This window comes from Nipponia nippon, unplaced genomic scaffold, assembly GCF_047370975.1.
Source record: "Nipponia nippon isolate SJK-2023a ecotype South Korea unplaced genomic scaffold, ASM4737097v1 scaffold_8, whole genome shotgun sequence".
Classification (NCBI taxonomy): Eukaryota; Metazoa; Chordata; class Aves; order Pelecaniformes; family Threskiornithidae; genus Nipponia; species Nipponia nippon.
The window spans coordinates 38,882,599-38,899,291 of NW_028262402.1; the positions used below are offsets into that span (position 1 = coordinate 38,882,599).

Below are 16,693 nucleotides of genomic sequence, written 5' to 3' on the forward strand. Positions count from 1 at the left end.
GTTTTGTCAGGGGAAGGGACTGCTGTGCTTTAGTGGTGGAATGGGGAATGTACTCTCAACCATGTCTTTGATAGCTGTTTCAGGTGTGCATTACTTGTTTCTCAAACTGTTAAAAAAGATTTGGAGGTATTAGATGTGTTGCACCTTCAGTCTCTTTTTCTTCTGGTTTTGTAGTGGGTCCATCAATGCCAAGAGAAGCTGACAAACTGAAAATTGGATTTCAGTTTCTGGTTCTAAACAATGGACCCTTTTTTTCTAGATGGTGGAGTAGGAAGAGACGGTTTTAGGATGAGCATCTTGTTCTTCAAGGTCATGGCTGAGTAAATACTCTGAACCAAGTGGAGATCCAGGCAGTCAGGCTTCTCAGCTTGATACTGTTACTTCTTCTGTCACTAATCTGTCTGTAAAGGAATTTTTGAAAAGCGCATAGTTAATTTTTAGTGAAAAATACACCAAACAACTTTTTTGTACTTGGAGTAATGTGCAGGCTCTCTACAGTTTTGTTACATATGATCAATAAAGTGACAAAATTCTCCTTTAGCTAGGCAAAATTATTTCTTTTCCTTAGTAATAAACTGATGTGTACTTTTTTCCAATTTTCAGATCATCTAAATATTTCCAATTCTATCTAGAAGTTATCCTAAAATAATCTTTGTTTATAATGGAATGTTACCACTGGATTCCAGATACTTTACATTTGCTATTTAAAATCAGTTGTATGCTAAGTGACTCACATTTGACTGACTTTGCACTGTGGCATCTAGCTTTAATGTTGTGCCTGTTTCTTTGGGTTTGCAAGTGGATACAGTTCACCTGCTAACTCATGATGAGAGAGGTCTTAAAAGATAATCTAACTATGTTTTTGTTGTTTTTCTCAGAATGGGAGGTATTCCAGCTAAAAGCCATAAAGGAGAAAAGCTGCTTCTATTTATGGGTATTATTGATATTCTCCAGTCTTATAGGTAAGTTGAATTTCAAGGTTTTATTGAATAAGCTATTCTGAAATTACTTACAACTGTGGAAACTTTATAAAGCAGTTCTGATTTTGTTTTACATGCTTAGGTTAATGAAGAAGCTGGAACATTCTTGGAAAGCTCTTGTTTATGATGGGGTAAGTAGATTTTATTATTTTTTTAAGTGCTGATATTTTAGCTACTGGAACTTTGACTTACATTGACCAGGAAAGAGCTAGCTTCGGTATATTCATAGTCTGCCATCGCCATGTGGTTTGGGCTGTTGCTGAAATCTTTTAGGTCCATTTCCCAATACATGCTTTGATTTTATTTGTTGATCTTTCAAAAAGCAGCTAAAATGATCAGCTTGTCCTTGTAACCTACAGAAGACAATGGCCATTTAGCAGGACATTGATGAATCTGTAAATGAAAAATGTACATAATGTGAAAAAAAAAGCATTTGAAATGCTAGGAAGACTTTGCGGAATATGGCTGTATAATTCATAACTCATAATTTCATAAATGAAATACTTAAAGAAAAGTTATTGAATTAACCTTTAAAAAGGAAAAACTTACTAGGATTCACTTGTTTTGAGTATGCCTGAAATGTATGATATAGTTTACCTGAGGTGTCCGCCTTCCTTCTTGACAATTTACTTGTGATTTACTTATGGAAAATGTGACTGACACCTTTTTCAATCTTGTAGGATACTGTTTCAGTTCACCGACCAAGTTTTTATGCAGACAGATTTTTAAAGTTTATGAGTACAAGAGTTTTCAAGAAAGTTCAAGGTAAGAAACTTGTGACTTTAACTCTTTTAGATATTTTTATAATCATTCCTTTATAATGCTCCTGTCTTGGCAATAAAAGAATCCTTTCTTCAACATCATGTAGCGCTTAGATTGCCAGAAGTTGAGTTTCTTCACTGGAGCTAATGGGCTTGTACTCTAACAGTAAAATTACAGAGAATTATTTGCTATGTATTTTTTGTCACATCACAGGAATCTGAAGGTAAAACAGGTTCCCTTATATTAACATTGATACAAAGATAAATTTTATGATCTAATGTTGTTTCCAGTCCTGCATCTGTTATTCGTAGGAATACCCCCGTTGATTTTAATTTATTTAATTTGCAAAAGTAAAGATTGTTTACATACCACCTCCCGCATGTTTGAAAAGATAGGCATTCTTCCCTTTGATATGGATTTCTTCTGTTCTTTATCAAGGAAAAAAATCAGAAGTTGGATATTAATAAAGTCAAGCTGCTCTATCACTCCCCTCTGGAACTGAACATGGGAGAAAAATCTAACAAAAGGCTCGTGGGTCAAGATAAGGACAGGGAGATCTGTCCTTGAAAAATTAACTTTCCTTTGAAAATTAACAGGGGAAAACTAGCTGTTGTTCAAGAATACACATCTTGAACATAAGTTCATATGTTCATATCTACCTTGTATTATAATTCCTCCAGGTGTGATAAGTATATTCTTATTGCACAATTAAAAAAAAAAAAAATCAAAGTTTAGAGACTCATCTTCTTACAGGCTTCTTCCATCAAAAGTTGAGATCAGGTTTTATTTTTGCTAAAATTTCTACCATTGGAAGTCAATATTTTTCAGACTATACTGGCTTGTGTTACTCTGCATTTTGTCTGAAGATATATAACCTTTCTGAAGACCAGTATCCAACTGTTTTTGGAAAGAATCAAATTATCTGGAAGGAGCTTGTGAAACTCTGACCCTGTCCACAAAAACCAATGTTAAAGACATGGCAGACTAGAACAACATACGTGATTAGGTCTAAAAGCACAAGAAAAAAGAGGGAAAACTGATAACTAAGAGCAACAAGAAATCAGAAATGTAGGTGATAAGTACTTTGTGAAATTACTAAATAAGAAGAAAAAGAATAGGATAGACTGATGAAAGGAGAAAGCTGAGAGTAGCTGAACTACAGAAAATAAGAAAAGAGATATTTTAAGTAGAGTGAAGGAGTCTTTGGAAGAAAAAGAGAGAATTTGAATTAACCCTAATTAGTGATTCCCTATATTCATTGTATGTTGTGACAGCTATTCAGGAAAATAGGACTTTTGGAGAGTCTTTAAATATTAATGAATTGATGGATAATTCCTCTATGAGTCGGTCATGCTACTGAAAGGAAATTCAGTCTGAAGCATCGCAAGTGCAGAGAAGGATGGTGATGACCACTGAGATGCATTCAGTGTGTGTGCAGTCAGGAAGGCTGTAGGGAAGACTTGATAAATATACCAGCAAGGCCAAGATGATTGCTTGGGGTTCACTGTGGCCCAGGCTGCTCTTTGGGGAAAAGATGTTCTGGTTATCTGAGCAACGAGGGTTTTTTTCAACAATTATGACAAGTGGTATAAAAACCTTATTATAAGACATACAGATCAGCTGGTTTACATATTATGCATCCATACTAACTTAGGGCTTTACTGCCAAGTTATTTTTTAAATCTGTGGAGGTGGTGAAATTACACTTTTTTTTTTTTTTTCTCAGTAAGAGAAAGGATGTTTCTGCTCAGCTTCTAGGAAACAGTGTTTTGTGAGGTTTCAAGGCTTTTTATAAAGCAGAGTTCCTGACAAATATATATAAATTCACTGGCTAGAATTATGTATTTTATAGAGGAACTTATACTCTAAAATGTATCCTAGTTAGCAATTTGACAATCCTACTTGTGGAACTGTATTTGGTTTGGAGTTGAATGTCAAAATGTGGAATGGACATTTGGCTCAAATACTACAGAAGAAGTATTGAGCATATGGCATTTTATCAAACTGATAGAAGGTGTTTTGTAAGTACTTTCTTGACCAGTGTTATGCTGGTCTCTTAACATTGTCATTAGTTATCTGGAGTGAGAAGCAAGTCTGTGTCGATAGAGGTAGAACAAAATACAAATGAAGCATAGAACTAAATGAGATTTAAGTGAAACAAGAATGACTACAAATACTAGCACAAGTTAACAGCTTAAGGTGTTAAATGTTAAATCCTTCAGAAAAGGATGATTAATATCAAAATAAAAGAATCTGATGTAATATGACAAAATACGAAGCAAAAATTCAGTTGAAAGGAGGAAGGAGCCTCCTGAGACTCTGATCTCTTAAACCCTGGAATAATTTTGCCAGAGAACTGGTGGGAGCTCTGTTGTCTGAGACAATACTCAAAGGAACTCCTCTGCACTGATAGAGTAAGGAGTCGACAACTTGATACTTCAGTCTGTTGGACAAAGTAAATGTCTCATGCAGCCATATATGTTTCCTGAACATTTGAGTCTTTTTTTTTTTTTTTTTTTCAGTTCTTTCTAATTCTGACTGCTAGATTTATGTCAGCACAAGCCACAACCTGTTCTGTATTTGAAAACTACAATGTACAATTAAGGACATCATGCCTAATTTTCTCTCTAATCTTAATTTGTCTGTCTCATTTTTCCAGGCTATTAACCTGTCTTAATGTCCCACTGTTATTGATCTGCTCTGCATACAAGGCTATTAATCAACTTTTACACGGATTAATGGTTCACATGCATTGTCATTCTTTCGTAAAATAAAGAATAGGGACTGTTCCTGCCTTCAGGACCATTGTTTCTAAACATCGAGTTAGACATTTCAGTTTAAACTCTTAAGCCCTGTTCTGAATGTGTGCTTTTTGCCCTAGTGCACAGAACAAGCCTCCATAAATAACAATAAAAACATAATAAGCATATTCAGCCTTGGGCAGAGGCTAGCTCAGCAGCTATCTGCTATGTTATTTTTTAACAGTATCCTGGAGCTATGCATCTCTTTCTCTTCTTCAGTTTTTAGCCAAGTGGCTTTGATGCTTTTAATTTGAATTTTGTAGTAGAGCACATTATGAACTATTGCAGTGCATCTGAAGTAACCTTGCAGCCAGTGCATGCAGGTCAGCAGCTGGTAACTGAAAAACACTAAATGAACTGGCTGGTATCGTTCTGGAGAAGAACTATAAATGGGGTCATGGTTCAGTAGTAGTGGCAATGGTCAGATCCTAGATTTTCACCCAAAATGCCATTTTAAGTAGGCAGGCCCTGGTAAGAATTATAAAAGGGATGCTCATACCTGAGTGTACAAGCCACCAACATTTTAGAAGTGTTAATTTTACCCAAAGATGTTTGGCACATGTCGCTGAAGTGGAAGTTCTGCAGTAGCACATACATCATTATACAGCAGTAGTTCCACAGCTCAAGGAAATATCATAAACCCTCAGAATACTCCAAATGTCTTTTCAGTTTTCCTGTCTTCTGTTTTTTTTTCTCTGATTCATTCTGTCTCTGATTACATGGATTGATACTCCATAGGAGATTTGTAACTTAGTGATGTCAAAGTTGGTTAACTGACTTGAATTTTTTTGTCCTATGAGAAGTAAGAAACCCCAGAAAAAGACAAAAGTACTTCACTTACAAATGAAATAACAACGCCTTTGGCTCTAGTTTTAATATACTATTTGGTAAGTGGGTTTGTATCTGGATGTGTTCTTCGTCTGTATTCAGAAACTTGAGCTTTATAGACAGCTTGTTTTTCTATATGCTGTTAAAGATGTGCAGGGAGATAAGGTGAGATCATTCAACACCTATATTAATTTGGTAATGCAGCTTTAAAGTCTTCACCTTCAAAGAAACGGTGCAATTCCATCACAGCCCTAAAGGCAACATCACAAGAAATAGTGTGTGCGGTTAGCCAGGAGTGGAAGGATGAAAAGCATGGCATTCTTGCTGAAGGACAAAGCTACGCCAGCCTTGATGAAGAAGGTAATGTCTCTCAAATCAACAGCCTAAACAATGTTTTTAAAGGAATTTAATATAAGCTTTAGAAGTCTTTTTGAAGAGATACAGACTTTGCCCCTTTCAGAGCTCATCTGCAGCCAGGCTCAAAGGAGAACCAGCCTCCTAATTCCATCTGAAAACTGGGCGCTGGTAGTGTAAGACCAGCCCCAGAACTTAGAAGAATTCGTTAGATATTCATACCACAGTTTAATATTTGACCTTGGGGTTGCTCTGTATTCTGTGGAACGCACTGGCTAGCAGCTGAAAATCACCTTGTAACACGAAGGAGCGTGGGTATGGGCACATGAATATTACAATCTCATCAATTCAAACATGTTAAGAAGCTTCAGGAAGCTGTTGAGAGCACTGTGTGACTCCATACGCTTGCATAAAGATTATTGGATTCGATTTGAAATTAAATTTGTTAATATTGTTCTTTATTTTTGTGAACTTTATTTTATGCAGTACTAGGGTCACGCCACCGGCCGGATCTAGTGCCGAGCACTCCATCTCTGTTTGAAGCGGCTTCCTTGGCAACCACAATTTCTTCTTCTTCCTTGAATGTAGATGACCATTATCAATGTGATCAACCCATGCTCTATTCTAGCAGGTAAAGACTGTATATGTGGTAGAGGATTCCCCACCATTTTGCTAAAAGTCTGACAATGTGTGCAATGGAAGGAGGCTCTGCAAAAGAAAAAGCAGAAGGGGCAAGTGTCTCTGTAGCTCAGCCTTGAGCCTCTCCAGTAAAGGAGGGGTACCATAAGCCCATAGGAATTGTTATGTATTTGTTTGTTATTATATGTATTATCGCACAATAGAAAGCATAAACACAGCAAAAATGTTATAGTATACTTTGAATTTTTTGTCATGCTCCAAAACTAAACTGGGCATTAAAAACCTGCTTAGGCCTTAGTCTGTGCCATGGGCTGTGCCATAAACCACAATACGTTAAGATCAGGGTAGCAAATACTTGTTGTAACTTGGCTGTAGCCTAAAACAGCTGCAGAAAACTGGGAAAAGGGACCTAATTTCAGGTTCATCTTTATTCTGAATGTACAGTGCTGAATGGTCTGCTTTAAGTTCTTTCGAAATGACCATTTTCTGAAGTGAATTTCTATGAAACTTCACCCACGGGTGTGATTAGAGCCTGTTTAATTTTAACCCAAAAAGGATAAAACCAGAAAAGTCTCAAGAAAAGTTGTACAGATGCTTCTGAGCTAAATTGAGTGTGATTTGAGTTGTGGTTGAGTGTACTTTAGCCATGACTGTCCAATACCATGCTTATGCCAGTAAGTCTTGCTGGGAGATCGTCTGTGTGTGTGCCTGTACTCTGCCTTGTACACCTGAAGTGTGCTGTGTTGTGTTGTCTTGCCTGTTTGCGGATCTCTTTACCATGTGTACTGCAGAATAGCCATTTCTTTATCTGTTTTTGTCAAGAAGAGAAACCACTGTGAACTCAAATATCTTGAATTTTATTTGGAATAATTTGGAATCCTGGATTACACAGTGTCTATATAAATTTGATAAGCTTACTCATGTGCCAAGATGTAGTTCTTTACTTTAAACTGCATGTTGCCCAAAAGGATAAAGTTATTTTAAAAGCAATCTTGAGGCAGTAAGATTTTACCTCCTATTAAAATTTGACCAACTGCATTTTCATAAGAAGTAAAATGACTTGCAGGGTTACTTGATCAAAGTGATATTTGGAGGTTTCATTTTCATTAAGTTGAAATAAATCTCACTGATGTGGCATCTTCCATAGGTCTGATGTTTTGCTATAAAGATTTGCAATGAGGTATGGTTTGGGGTGTAACAAAAGATGAAGTTTTAGCTACAGAACCATCACAAGTTGTCCCAAAATGCATCTACACAAGCTTTAGGAAATAAAATTACTAATGAATACACATTAGTAGAAATAGAGCTCCTTCACTTCAACTTCTGGCAGTCTTGTCCAGTTTGTGACAAAGTTAGCTGTAGGACTTCAATATTCCATTCAATATTCTCTTACCAAGCTTTAGCTTTGCTAGAAATAAGGTTCTAGAGTACTGGGGTTTTTTTAATTTGCTTTAAGCATCAAATAAAACTACAGAACTACTTTGTATTAGCATCAATTAGCAAAGGAGAACTGCAGAGTTGCCTGGATAAAGAGTTGAGATTCACTGCAAATAAAACATTTCAAATACTCTTTTACTCTCCATAAATTAATTGTGGACAAAAGCTATGAGTAAATATTTTCCTGTAAAGATATTCCAAAATAATTCTAAAATAAATAAGGTTTTTAGCAGATCTACACTTTGTATGTTTAGACTGTTTACTCTCCAGTTTTGTGATGCAGTCAATGAAATAACCTAAAATGTAGTACATATTGTCGGTTACGCTGTTACCCTGCACGTCCTTATCTTACAAAATGAGGTTGGAACTGTAGTGTCTGCAGTCCAGGTTTGTGTACTTTCAATTCATCAGTACAACAGGACACGTTCTCTAACACCGCAGACCTCGCACCAGCATTCATAGATGTGTGGCTCTCTCCATGCCTTGCGTCAAAACAAAAGACCTTGCCCCGTAGCCAGGAGATCTGCCACGGGGGCTGACCTGCTAACATCTTTGCTGGTCTAGATGGATCCTCTTCAGCTAGGGCTCAGTGGCAGTTTTTCCTCCTGACCAAGCGCTGGTTCATGTCACAATCTCAGTATGTATGATTCACAAGGGTTAGCTTCCCTGCCATAGCTAGCAGCTTTCTTTTAGGATTTAGGAAAGGTGCTAAGCATGCTCACTATTAAACTAATTTCCCAAGATAGTTCTGGGCACTTGCAGTTTTGTACCCACCTCTGCTTTCAGCAGCAGTGCAGGGAGGTCCTTCCTTCTTCATGGCACTAAATAATATATTCAGCTGAATTTTTATGTATGTTTTTATGGTACATTGGAGGAACTTCAGTCCTCCCATGAGAAAAGCTGGCAGGGAAATAAAAACACCAAAAAAAACCATGCTACAATGATGCATTGAGTTGTAGATGTCTTAGATTTTTCTTGCTGGAGTTCTGCTTTTGAGTATTACAAAATGTTGTGATGCAGGACTCATCACTTTGCCATTTGTCTCTGATAAACAGAAAGCCTGGAGCAGTGTTTGAAACGAAGCCTGAATGAATGATTTGTTTGCAAATGTGAGCCTGCTTTCAGTCTTTAAATATGTAATTGACTATGACATTCTCCAAGTTATTTAATAGAACTACAGTTTGTCATCATCTTCATCAGGCTTTTTCCTCCTCCTTCAAAGTGTCCTGGCACAAAGTAAAGAGTACCCAGATCTCCTTGTAACAGTCAGAAATCTCTGGTTTAGGGTAATAAAGGGAGATAATCCTGTATGTGTAGTAATAATACAGTATCTGTACAGCTCCTTGACTCCCATTAATGCTAACGAGCATATGTGCCCATACCAGTGAGAAGACAGATGCTGTTATTTGCCTCATTAAAAAGAGAGCAGTAATACTTCGGATACCTTAAGGCGCATGCTGTATTTTTAACTTTGTTTTTTCAGAATTATCTTCTGTTTCTATCAACCATGAATGTAATTGTTCTCCAAGGAGAGGGAAATGGCATTTTATATGAGAAAGGAGCTCAGCACCATCTCTCCTTGAGGATGCTCAGCACTCGTGGTAGGAAGCAAGGAACTGCTGCCAGTGTGGTTAAGCAGACAGGTGATTTGCTGAGCCGGAGCCGGCTCCTGAAACTGTATCATGTAAGGAGGGTTTATGTAGACCTGGCTTGATACAGATGAGAACTAGCATAACTAATTGGTAGATAATGCAGCATTTAGGGACTTGTGTTTAAAGCAAAAAAGAGAGACTGAGCAGCAGTCATAAACATACAACTTATTAAGAGTGTTTTTCCTGACTACTAGCTGATTATTTTTCACCAAGTTATTCCTCAGTCCTTGAAGAGTTAGAGGAAACTCGAGGTGTTACCCAGGCAGTGTGAAGAGGAACTGGTAAAACTAGTGAATGAAGGAGTGGTGGAGTGGGGAAAATGGCTGTATTTTTCAGCAGAAAAGGAACTTTATCTAAAAAAGGGAAGTAAAAAGGAAAAAATGGACAAATGTGACATGTTATTCAGGAAATGTAGGCTTTCTTGTTTGTCAGAAGACAGCTGGTTTCTCTTCCATGAAGCTGTTTCTCAGTCAAGTGGTTCTGTCATAAGCAATGTCAAGTATTCATTTAGTAAGAGAACAGAATTGACAATTTATTGCTGCTATTAAAATTTTCAAAGATTTTTCCAAGCCTCCTCAAGTAGGTTTATATTTGGTGCAGAGATATTTTAGTACCTAAAAGGTCTGTTTTCCGCTAGAATGTATGTTCAATTTTGAGTCCAAATACACTTCTTTGAAAGGGTTTATTTGCTTTATCTTAGGAAATGTAATACTTACTTACATATTATTTCAGGGATTATTTTTATAGCAGAAGTGATAACAGATTTTTTTCCCCCTCCAGGTAAAGTTTTCCTAATAAGTACTGATGAATTGAATTAAAGATGACAAATCTGAATGTTCTGAGCAGTATGACTGTTGTCTTAGTTGACATTGCTTTTACAATTGCAAAGAGCTGAAGGAGGTTAATGCCTTTACACGTGCTTCTGGATATGTTTTAAACAGGAGTTTCAAGATACTACAGAAGGTGTCTTTCCAGTATATCTTTCAGCAGGTTTCATGGCTTCCAGTCACAAACCCGAACAAAATCACATGATGCATAAAGGGTAGTTCACCTCTCTGTCTAGAACAATGCGAAGATACTGCGGGTTACATAAGGAGAATTGCTGAATTCTTCTGATATGTTTGAGCTTAGGAAAATAATCTATATAAAATCTAATTCTTGTTTTTCTTCATGTATTCTGTACCTCCTTTCTGTAAGATGTGTATGTAGTATGGACCTCTGCCTTGTCTTTCCTCTTCTTTCTTCTTTTCTGTATATTTTTCAGTTGTTTGTTTGCCTTACCTTTCTATTGCTGTTTTTTGGTGCAGACCACTTGAAATTTTGGAAGGCTTTGAGGGTTTGTGGGTTTTTTCCCTCTTATGCAGTCAAAACTTCCTGAAACATCCAAACTTTGAACTGAAATGTCTCATGATTAGACATTCTATCAACCAAGCTTTTCAAAGACAGCTTAGAAAATAAAAGTAAAATCTTCTGCTGTTTTTTCAGTGGAAGGGATTTGTAGATACTAGTTTTCCTGTTGTAAGGAATACTTAATCAGACCTTTTGCCAGTCTGGTTTTCTATGTAAACAAACTTTTGTGTGATAGGTTTGAATGTTCTGTCTGTCCACCCACCACTCTTAGCTTCTGAAGCTTAGACAAATTTGTGTGAATCTGATTCAAAGAGGATTAAATTCATTCAAGCTTCATGAAAATAAGCAGCTAGGTGGTGGAAAAAGACTTGAATGCTCTAATGCTAGGAACAGATGCACTGAGACACTGGGGGAATCCCCATGGGAAAGAAAGAAAATTTGGCTATGACTGAAGCGACATGTAATTGTGGCTTAAAGTAAAACAAGGCTTTCCCAGTTCTCCTGTGATGGAATTACTTTTGCTTCTTTTTTCTTTTTTAATTAAGAACCAAGATAAAATAGACTGCTTTAGCAATAGGAGGACAACAGCACAGTTGAGTACACTCATTGTGGCTGATCATTACTGAATGGGAGAAAGTAACTGTAAAAACGGGGGTTTTTTGGCTTGGCTTTTCTTTCTTTTTCAATCTAAAAATAAAGGATAAGAACTCAGTGCACTGTTGAAATTGTACAAAACCTCTGTTCTGCTTAAGTGTTCTTTCTCATACACCATGTATATAAGGATTTCTCTTGTTCTGTCCTGTGCCCCCACCCCCACAATTTGTCTTTGCCATAGCAGAAGTCTGCATTAAAACTGGTGATTAATGCAGCTATGATGATGCTGTTGCAGGAATCTGAACTTTAAGTTACCAACTGCTGACAGCACGTGTGTTGCTGTTAAGAGATTAATTACGAGATTTTTTTTTTTTACTCTTTTACGCAGAAGTTCCATGTACATATCAGTTTCAGCTCAGTTATTTAATTTGAAAAAAGGCTGTCATTTCTAAATCTCATTAATGTGCTGGTAGAAGCTGTATTTTGTTGTATCTGAAGAGCTTTGTATGCTTTAAGGTGCATTGTCATTCTTTTTTTTTCTTCCTATTATAGGATTACAGCTGTAGTATTTAATAACATATCTAAATACTAATGCATAATGTCTAAAAGTGTTCAGGGGTACTTAATAAAATAAACAATTTGTGTTTATTTCCTTATCCGTTATCTTCTGTTGGTACAACAGTACTGTGACAAGGTTAACAGAGCGAGAAACTTAGCAGAAAAGCAGATTGAACAACACTGGTTTAAAGAGCATAACACTGCTACCTGCAGTCCTGAAGAAGCATCAAAAAAGCATTGTTGGACAAAAGACTAATATATATTTCATTTAATATTACAGTTTGATATTTTCTTAATGATTGCATTAGAAGAAAACAATGCCATCTAAGTGAACAGAATTCCCCACTCTCCAGGGTTGTTCAAGTTAATACTTGGGTTTATTGTAGTTGGTTTATGAAGTGTTTGTAGAAGTAGAAGAGAGAATCTTTCTTGGCATTTAAATGCTCGTCCTGGACACATATCAAAATATAAAATTTCAGTCTCTGGCTTCAAATGTGAAGTGTAAAGCAAATCTGGAAGATGCATCTGTTTCATTAATTTTCTAAGGTATGTCTAAATTTCAATGGTTTAAGCCTCATATATATATATACCTACTATGATGATCTCTATCTTGTGGAGTGCATAGTCTTAAGAAAGATTAATCTGAAATTTGCTTTTCCTACTAGCTTTTCATGGAACTCTAGGTTGTAACGAGTTACTTTCATAGTCAGAAGATACCGAGTAATCCTGAAATTCAGTGTAAATGGTTAAGGATTATCAGTCCTTAGTATCAAGTACCAAGTGGTTAGTATCAGTACCAAGGGATCAGTGAGGCATTATTTAAAGTAATCTGTGTGGTTATAATGCTGCTCTAGTGATGTATTATTTAAGCGTGTGAAACTACTCTTAATATATTAAGTATTTTCTTCATGGAGGTATTTAGATTCAATATTAAATACCGTATAGCAAGTAAGAATTCAGAACAGACGTTAACTCCAGCAAAGCCAGGAGAGCTGACTGATTCTCAGATGTAAACTATTTGCTTGCCCGCCGATATTCTGAGGCTTGTGTATAAAATAAAGGCTAAAAACTCTAAACAGAAATGATTAGTAACTGTGACAAAACTAGAGACTTCATATTTTGCCATAGCATATTTGCCCTTATTGGAGATTCTGAATAATTTTCAAGAGTTTAGCTGTGAAGGGTTGCAAGAAAGCAGTAACAAAGATAATATTTTTAGAAGACCTAGCAGGAGTATTTCCTTAATGAGGGTTTGTAAGATAGGCAAGTATTTTGTAAAGCAGAGGTTCTGTCCCTGGAGTGGATCAGTGCTGTCCCAAAAGGCAAAGGTCGCCTGACAATGGAAGAAGGACCTAGCAAAGATTAAAGGACTAGTCCTGTGAACAGAAGTTCCTCAGTTTGCTTTGAGCAAGTGATCCAGTGTGGTGTTTTGTAATTAGCCTTGAGTGACCCTTTAATTTCACCTGTTCCTGCTCTAAGCCTATAGATACATATTGATATGTAAAAGGTACACATTTTTTTCAGAAAAGTAGCCTGTGTGATTTCGTAGATGACTATATTTCCTGTTACAAAAGTTCATCCTCTCACAACATCTCTAGAAAGAATACCACCACTATGTAACTCAGCAGGCTATTAAGCAAACATAATAATTAATAGAAGAGAGAGCAGTAAATAAACATAGCACCCTGTTTACATCATACCTGTTTATTTTTTGCTCAGAGGTACTGTCTAGAGGTTTCTGATAAGAGTTCTGGTGAGTAACCAGAGGTGTCACCCCCTGCTTTTTTGAGTCTTTCCTCAGTAGTAGTGCTATATAGGTAGGCAGCTACAAGGCAGAGTGAGAAGACTTTGCTCTGTTCCCAGGTTTATTTCACTTTCATGACAGAGGGACCCTTCTTTTGTAAAACGTTCACAAGGTGGCTCCACCCATTCAGGAAAATAAAAACCTCCTGAAAAATCGATGTTCTGTTTGCAGCAGGCCAATGCAGGTCTGAGGTTCTGCTGCTACTTGTGACATTACCTGACCTCCAGGTAATTCGGATTAGCAATTGTTAGGGAACAGACATTGGTAGCCCTATGGAAGGAATATTAGCTCAAGAATGTGTCCTTCACCAGCAGATGTATATATATGTATATATGACTTTTTAATGGATTTTTTTCTTAATCTCACTGCTGTAAGTGTAAAAACAGCACTATATATCTGAAAGCAGTGAGCCTTTCCATAATTTGCACCAAATTGCAATATCATGAAATACACAATATTGCTTCATACTTGGTTCTCTGTACTATCTTCCCTTCAGACATACTACCATATCGTAAGCCAGTCTGCAGAATTATCATAAACTTCACCAACATCACTTTAAAGACTGAGTTATCATTTTCATGTTTCCTAATTTGATGGGATCCTTTGCCTCCTTACGCTGGATGAACAGAATGACATAATTTGACATTGCAGTCCGAACAGTGTGTTGAGGGTTTGTTTTTTTTTCTTTTTGGTACGTTTTAAAAGCAGTCCCTTATGTTGCTGTAAGCTTTCTTGTGAAGATCTCTGCATATGTACTGAACTGAAGTAGGATTGCCTCTGTCTGTGCTTACTAAATTCATTGGATCTAATCCCGTTCAGTTGTTGATACCCTGTTTGCAGCACTTTTTGTTGTGATTTGTTTTAATAGAGCCCTAAAAAGATCGTAAGTGTTTTCCTTCACAGAGAAAAGAAGTTTTATAAATTATTTAGCCAATGTTTCTGGAAACAACTTGGTTGTTGAAAAGTAGAAAGAAAACCTATACTTTTTTTTAACTTGAAATTTGAAATTATTGTTCAGTTAAATACACAGATGTACCTGTGAAACTCCAATGGTAATAGTAGTTATTTAATTCACCAGCAAATGTTGCCTTGACTGAATTTGTCCCTCTGCATGCTGCTTTTCATACTCCATACTCATCCTTGCAAGTCTCATTTCATAACCTTCATTTTTTTTCTGGTGAGAAGGATCCAGAGAAGCTTCTCAGAACAGACCTCGTGTGTAGATCCCTCCAAGGGCTGATACACGTTGATGTGTACCTCTCAGTGGATTTGGCTGTTATTACTCAGTATTTTGTAATCTAGACTGAGTTCCTGAATTCTGATTGCTTACACCTTCTCTTTTCAACTATGTATGTATGTCAAGTACAAAAATGCCAGGTCTCATGATTTTAATTGGCACCTACGAAGGTGTATAGGTTTGTTGTCCATTGTGAAATTGATGTTTGATGTTTAATGATTCACATGTCATGGTTTGCCATTAGCGTGAGTGTAGTAGCACAGACTCCCTGTCACACTCCTTCACTTGAAGCAGCATTTAGAAGATCATTCATATCTATTGTTTTCTCAGGTCCGTAGTTTGGATGTTTGTCAACAGCGTTAGTGAAATATTGCAAGGGAGTTTTACTGTGTCTGACCTACTTTTTTTTTTCCCAGACACATGTAATTTATAAAAATGAAATGCAAGGTTGGGGTTTAGAGGTGATACAATATTTCTACTTTGTAAACATTAGACTAATTAATGCATTTAGTTCAACAGGTCCATAAATACCTGTTGTCCCTGTTCACAGTTATATGTATGCAGAATGGATTTTCTGCGACAGTTGGTATTGAGTTGTACTTAGAACAATAGTTTTACTGCTCGTTTATCCTACAAGACATTTTTCTGACTCACTTCTATATGCAGAGATTTTAAAGATCAAAACTCATGATGCAATGAGGTGATAATTTTTTCAAAAGCCTATGTAAGAGTTTTCAAACACACTGGACATTGCAAATGCACTGCTATTTAGGGGATAAATATTCCGTGGGATATGCTACAGGAAAGAATATTTGACATCCAAAGAGAGACATCAAAGCCTATTTTTATTACAGCTCTCCACAACAGGGGAGACATAGTGGCTCATTCTAATTTATGGCTGTTGTATTTTGGCACTATCTAAAAGAAGCTGATAATTATATTCCTACAAGGGCTGTTCTTCACACTGCAGGAGAAAAAAAAAAAAAACAAAACACAACCACCAAAACCAATACAACCACAACCACCAAAACCAAAATATAGGTCAAACTTTTGCTTCGGTCAGTTGTTACTACCTGGCATTGTTTCTGCCATTCTTCAAAGGCTGTGCAATGACTTGGAAAGGCGACTGAAGAGTTCTACCTGTCCTGCAGGCTGCCTTGCAAGTAGACACATTATGATGAGGCATATTTGTTTTTCCATGAAGAAAACAGAAGTCTTTTATTTCTATAACTGTCACTTCAGTTTAGTATAAATAAAATACGAAGGACAGAAATAGTAATTAAAATTTGGAAAGGTTTGAAGGACACCAGTCTTTTGATTTTTTTTTTTTTTTAATTATTATTACTATTTTCTTTATTATTTCAGATAATCCTGCCTGGTTATGCTAGTTCCTTGACAAAGCGTAATTTTTTTCCTTTATTCCGTAGAAACTTAATAGGATCTTACATATGTCAGCCTTAGATTAAAATGTGTAAAAGTAACGCTGTTCTACAAATCTGCAGAAAATCAATCTAATTTAATTGTTCCTACTGAAGATCTTGTGCCGAACGTCCCATTTTTCATATTTGCAAGTAGCAATCCCTGAATATAACTTTTTGAGCTAATTTGAGTGAGGATTTTTTTGCATCTCATGTCCAAGAGAGCATTTTAGAAGGACTTTGGAAAATGAAGTTTTTATTTTATTTTCTACGCAAGAGG

At 36.5% G+C, this 16,693-nt stretch overlaps 1 protein-coding gene across 9 annotated transcripts in view; it reads left to right on the plus strand.

Annotated features, from left to right (window-relative positions):
• Positions 1 to 16,693, plus strand: part of PIP5K1B (phosphatidylinositol-4-phosphate 5-kinase type 1 beta) — a 115,331-nt gene that overhangs the window by 83,100 nt on the left and 15,538 nt on the right. For all 9 annotated transcript variants that reach the window (XM_087742670.1, XM_087742668.1, XM_087742666.1 and 6 more), the window contains 5 exons: positions 879 to 962; positions 1,063 to 1,111; positions 1,661 to 1,745; positions 5,575 to 5,730; positions 6,211 to 6,355. In XM_087742670.1, the coding sequence (XP_087598796.1) occupies positions 879 to 962; positions 1,063 to 1,111; positions 1,661 to 1,745; positions 5,575 to 5,730; positions 6,211 to 6,355 (519 nt within the window). The remainder of the gene's footprint in view (positions 1 to 878; positions 963 to 1,062; positions 1,112 to 1,660; positions 1,746 to 5,574; positions 5,731 to 6,210; positions 6,356 to 16,693) is intronic.